Source organism: Cariama cristata, unplaced genomic scaffold, assembly GCF_000690535.1.
Source record: "Cariama cristata isolate BGI_N322 unplaced genomic scaffold, ASM69053v1 scaffold3532, whole genome shotgun sequence".
NCBI lineage: Eukaryota > Metazoa > Chordata > Aves > Cariamiformes > Cariamidae > Cariama > Cariama cristata.
Genome location: NW_009603059.1, coordinates 8,122 through 14,080, shown reverse-complemented (window position 1 = coordinate 14,080; position 5,959 = coordinate 8,122). Strand labels below are relative to the sequence as shown.

The 5,959-nt window shown below is 37.8% G+C and overlaps 1 protein-coding gene across 1 annotated transcript in view; it reads left to right on the top strand.

The window, feature by feature from the left end:
• LOC104157611 (succinyl-CoA:3-ketoacid coenzyme A transferase 1, mitochondrial-like) overlaps nucleotides 1-5,959 on the top strand; it is a gene marked incomplete at its 3' end in the record, with an annotated part of 22,254 nt that overhangs the window by 15,018 nt on the left and 1,277 nt on the right. Inside the window, exons 3-5 of the mRNA XM_009695016.1 lie at nucleotides 1,516-1,627; nucleotides 2,114-2,208; nucleotides 2,889-2,937. Of these exons, the coding sequence (XP_009693318.1) occupies nucleotides 1,516-1,627; nucleotides 2,114-2,208; nucleotides 2,889-2,937 (256 nt within the window). The remainder of the gene's footprint in view (nucleotides 1-1,515; nucleotides 1,628-2,113; nucleotides 2,209-2,888; nucleotides 2,938-5,959) is intronic.

Below are 5,959 nucleotides of genomic sequence, written 5' to 3'. Positions count from 1 at the left end.
CTCCAGCCTGTCCAGGTCTCGCTGAATGGCAGCACAGCCTTGTGATCTATCAGCCACTCCTCCCAGTTTTGTATCATCAGCGAACTTGCTGAGGGTGCACTCCGTCCCTTCATCCAGGTCGGTGATGCCTAAGTTAAACAAGACCAGACCCAGAACTGACCCCTGAGGAACACCACTAGCTGCAGGCCTCCAACTAGATTCTGCGCTGCTGATCACAGCCTCTGAGCTCTGCCATTCCTCCAATTCTCAATCCACTTCACTGTCCACTCATCCAGTCCACACTTCCTGAGCTTACCTGTGAGGACATTACGGGAGATGATGTCAAAAGCCTTGCTGAAGTCAAGTTAGACAACATCCACTGCTCTTTCCTAATCTATCCAGCCAGTCATGTGATCATAGAAAGCTATCAGGTTGGCCAAGCATGATTTCCCCTAGAAGCTAGTCTGTCAATTCTTACTGGCTTTAAATAGCAGTTCCTGCCTAATTTGGCTGAGACATGGTCCCTGTAGTGCAAGTCATACTTTCTATCCAACCTTCTCTTTACTGCAGAGAAACCCTCTGTGATTGTTCTTTGTCCATAACTCTCAAATGAAGTTGGAAAATAGCCAAGGCATAAAAAGAAAGTTGCTGGGAAATTCAAGAGGATTGATACTGACTGTTTCTGACTGCCTAAAAGGAAATTGTCTCCCAACATGGGGAAAAAAGACACTGCAAAAATTCTTTTGTGCTGATGAAAAGGAACAGAGGATGATTTTGCGTGAATGTGTTCATTATGGCCAGAAGTAGGAGAGGATGTGAAGACATACGGTGGTGCAGGACATGGTGTTGCCCAGATCAGTTTTATATGCATGGGAGAGATGTACAAAGAACATAATCTATGTAAACAATAATTTATAAAAAAAGTCTTACAAATTTCTTGAATGTCATGGCATTTTCACTTACATGTGATTCAGAAAGCATCAATTTAAGGCCAGGAAATCTCAGGGGGCAACTTCAGGCAGTTTTATACAAGATTATACAGATTTATGTTTGAAAACTTAGTTGCTTAGCTCCCTGTATCTTTAGATGACTGGCATTTGTCTCTCATGCATATAAATCTAGAATAGCACCATTGAATTGAATGACTGCAGAAAGAGAGCAGTATTTGTATTTTAGGCTGACATTTTACAAATCTATTTGGGTATCTCTGGGGTAATGAATCTCAGAGTTGCTAGTATTTGCACTAATGCTTGGTGCCTTCTTAACCAGTGTCTATGTATCAACGTACTCTCTCAGCCTTGGCAATGCAGACACAGAAATAACATTTTGCTCTGAGGCTATCATTGGGGATATTTGACCAATCCATTGGCTTAGATAAGCTTGAATTGATAGAATAAAAGGTCGTTTTTTGTAGAAGATGGATAAATAACATTATTCTTAGACTAAGTATCTCAGTGCAATTACAAATCGGGCTTTTGTGTCTCAAGAAGCAAGAATCTGGATTCTAATCGTTACTTACAATTACTTCTTTTGCAGCGCTTATCAATCCGAAAGCCTGAAGACTCAAAAGCCAAACAAAAACAAGGAGACAATGTGAGGGAGAGGATCATCAGACGGGCTGCTTTAGAGTTTGAGGATGGCATGTATGGTATCCTTCAGCTGTGCTATAGGCTAAAGTGACAACTCACTAGAGTAAAAACCACAGCTGGTTTAAGACAGGTTAATTACCAGGCTCATTGTCTTTCCCAGAGCCTGGGATTCTGTCATTTTATTAACACCCTATTGAAATAGATGGGATGTTAAGACATAGGGTACCTGGAGTTTTTATCCAGGCATATCTGGGGAGCTTGTTAGCAGTTGAATGTTTTGCAAGAATTTCTTGAAAAAGTTATGTGTGTTGGAAATGAAACTTACATGCACTGTGGGGTTTTTATCATGTAAAGCATTTGACAGAATGGAATTAGACAGTTCAAATGGGAAACTAATTCATCAAAAATATGAAGCATCTAAATGAAAATGGAAGTGTTTGTGAAAAGAACGGTTCTAATCCAATCATAGTACAATGGTAACTTTTTAAAATTTACTGTTTTGCAGTAAGTGTGTTCCTGTTTGTGCCTTAACCAATTCTCTTCAGCTAATCTGGGTATTGGAATCCCATTGTTGGCCAGTAACTTCATTAGTCCAGACATAACTGTTCACTTACAGAGCGAAAATGGTGTCCTGGGTTTGGTAAGAATGTATCTTGGTCACTTGTTGCAGTGTACTTACTCTGCAGTGGCTGGGTTTTACTCCCTGCCCATGCGCAACTTGATTGTAATTTTACTAAAAATTATATTCAAATATATGCCATATTGCATGACTGTAAAATTCTGATTGTAGTGCAAGGAAGTTTTTAAGGGAATGCTCATTTAAGGATTATAGTGCTATTACTGAGTATGTTCTTAAGTACATGTTTTGCTGGAAGGAGTCAGAACCTTCAGTAGTTTGCAAGACCAAGCCTTGTAAGCCTTATCAAACATAATTTTAAATAAAGCTTAAAGTGAATATTATTTTCACTGTCATATGGCTTTATGAAGTTGCACCTACATCCTTTTCCTGAAAAACGTCTGTCACTTTGATTAAAAACAAAACAAAACAAAAAACCAAAAACCCAACCCAACCCAAACCCCCACTTTGTGGTTATTTAGTAATTCTAACAGCCTCTAACAATATGTCCATCAGTCCTGATAGGTTAGTTGATGTAAATTGTGGCTTGTATCATCAGGGATGTTGTTCTGCTAAACATAAAAAAAAAGCATGTCTATGATAATCTGTTTTCAGTAATAAGCATTAGAAATACTAAAGCAGTTATGAATTGTATCTCAAAGGTATTTTAATATAAAGCTGACGTATGTCTGTGTTGTTGTCAGGGTCCTTATCCACTTGAAAATGAAGTAGATCCAGACCTGATTAATGCAGGTAAAATCTTTTAAATAAATTTAATTTATGGAAAATGATTATTCATTGTTAATCTAAAAATTTTCTTTTGATTCAGTATTTGAACCCAGACGCCTTATAAATATTAAAGTATTTGTCTTCTTTTAACTGAAGGTTGGTCTTGATCCATGAAGATGTTTAATATTATAGTTAGAGAGCTTATGCTTTGATGCAGTTTAGTAGCTAATGAAGGAAACTCTCTTCCAGGCCAGGCAGTAAAGGGTCAAATCATCCTTTTCAGAAGTGAGATTGTTTTGTGAAGCCTATATGCAAATATGGATTTGTTTTCCTCCTGCTTTTCACCTTATGTCTGCTAGAAGATAGTTTTCAATGATTTATGTTTGCGACATGTTTTAAAACGTCCTGTGTAAAATGGCCTGGTTTATTCCTGGCTAGTGAGTTGGCAGGAGTGCAACTTATTTGCATTTGGAGAGGGATCAGTAGGTAGCCGGGACAGGGGTAAAGAGGTCCCCAAATGAGACCTGACACACTGGAGGGCTCTGCTGCGGGAGGCTGCTTTTGCCACTTTAGGAGGGAAATGCCAGTCCTCACTTACTGTTTTTGCCCAGCTGTTTTGGGGCATTTCACCTCAGGAGCACCCGTGTGATGTAAAAACTTAAGCTTTTTATGGTTCAGTGCTTCTGTCTGATTTTGGTTTTCTTCATGGAAGGTTGAGCCTGTGTCCATTTTCTGTTTCCACGTAAGATTACACCTATATATTGTTTTGTGACAAACAGAAGTAGGTCTTGGCACCCTATAATTCTCATTGATGTTAATTGTATAGGTTATAGACTCATAGCTGACATTTTAGAGTTGTGTTTTTCATAGGGAAAACCTATGCATTTTATATTTCTTATTTATGTATACATATACATACACATATATGTATGAGTGTGTATGTAATTATCTATATAGACACTACCTTTTTCAGAGGCTGTTAGCAAGTACAATTGAACTCTGAAAAGGCAAAGGAGATAAAGCACTGACATCAAAAAAGCTTTTAATTTAATATCAGAGTGCGGTCCAGCAATTGTTGACTGACTTGAAACTTTTACTACCTGGCTTTACTAATTGATGCCATTATCATACTGCTATATTATTACCCCTATTTCAGTATTTTGCTTTAAATAAGGAGTTATTTAAGGCCATCTTCTGATGCAAAATAAGAAATTGTTAAGGAATTGAGTCCAGCATTTCATCAGTAGCAAGGTAACTGTTGTGATACATTGTATGAAGGAAAATGTCAGAGGCACATGAGAGCTGTGTTAATGGTTGAACTGAAACTGAAGTGTTTTTTTAAAAAAAAAATTGAAGGTGTCACTGGAAGGAAAAAATTATTTAGAATAAGAAAAGTACTATAAAAGGTGAAATTACATGCACACACATTAGAACTTAAGTTGTAATATGGGTGCATTAGAAATTAACATGTTAACAGAGTGATGATGGAAAAATTATCCAAGAACTTGATAGATACTCTGAAAAATTATTGTGCTTTTATATGGATCTCAAGATGATCTTGAATTGTTACTTATAGCGATAAATATGTTCGAAGAGATAATCTTGCAGGGATGAAGCTAACATAAGATGTCAAAATGCAACATGGAAATCAGGTTATTCTTGTATTGGTAACTCAGTGTTAAGGACCTTCACATCTTCCTCTGAAGCTGCAGTAGACAGGAGACAGGATAGTTGAACCTCAGCTCTGCCACCAAAATTATTATTGTTATCATTGCTGAAACATTTGGAAGCTGCTAAATCCCACTGACACTTAGTTGGATGAAGACCATTCTAGGTGCTTTCCAGCCAAATTTATAAATCTGTGTGAAGAAAACAGAAGCTAAATGGCAAAGGAATAGGATTTAATTCTGTTCACATTTGTTGATGGGCATGGTCCAGTGTCAGCCCCCAAAGTCCACATTTTCAAAATATACTTCTGGTTTGGGCTTTTGCCCAATTTTTATCTGCCAATGTAATTGTATATCTCTGAAATATGTATGTGTTTTTTGTTTATCCCATTTTCTCAATGTCTGACATGAAGTTTATCTTCACTGTAATTGAAAGGTAGACTTCTGTCTTACAGCATAAATAGTTAGAAGTACCAACTTCCTGAGAGCATTTTCAAGAAGTGGGTAATACAGTACTCTCGTTACAGCATTCTGTGGTCCTCAGCCTGTGTCTCTTTCTTAGCTTGTCACTTTATCCCAGGGTTCTTGCTCCATGTTGCTGCTTGCAGGCTGTATTGTCTCTCCCACTGCCTTGGGTGGGTGCTTAGCAGGCAAAGACAATTCATGCCGTCTCAGCAGATCTGAATGTGAGCATGGTGAATTCTTGTGATCTGACTGCAAGACTATGTGTATGACCGTAATTCAGTACTATTTTGTGTGTCAGAATTTAATTTCCATACAATGTCTTCACATATACTATACATCAAGTGAATTGACTAAATTACAGCAGGTAACTTAGGTCTCTATTTTAACTTTCCTACAGTGTTTCCTTCCCTTTTCCTGTCCTCCTAGTTAATCTCATTGTCTCTTTTTTCCTGTTTTATGGAAACTGTTTAATGATGTCTCATTCCTCTTCCCCATTGTTGTTACACTAACTTTTTCTTCACAATATCATCTGGTGCTGAAATATTCTGTGGTTTTTTTTTCTCTCAAATTTCCCATGCTTGGTTTATAATTTCACCTTAGGCTGTGTTTCTTATGTCTTTCCAGAGGCACTATGTACACATGTTCGTTGCTTAGACTGATTCAAAGTGCAGGCAGGAGAGGAAAAAAAGGCCTCTGGACAGAGTCAAAATAAAACACTTCCATGTGTGCTCCATTGCTTGACCCAAGCACCGTGCAGAGAACAGTACAGCACACAGAAGCATATTTTCTTGTGTACTTGAACAAAGCAAGAATAGACTACATCTGTAATTTATTTTTCTGTATTCTACATCGTTATGACTCTAGACTGTTCAGTCTGGTGTGCTCACTCTTCCTTTCAACCTCCCTCTCTCCTG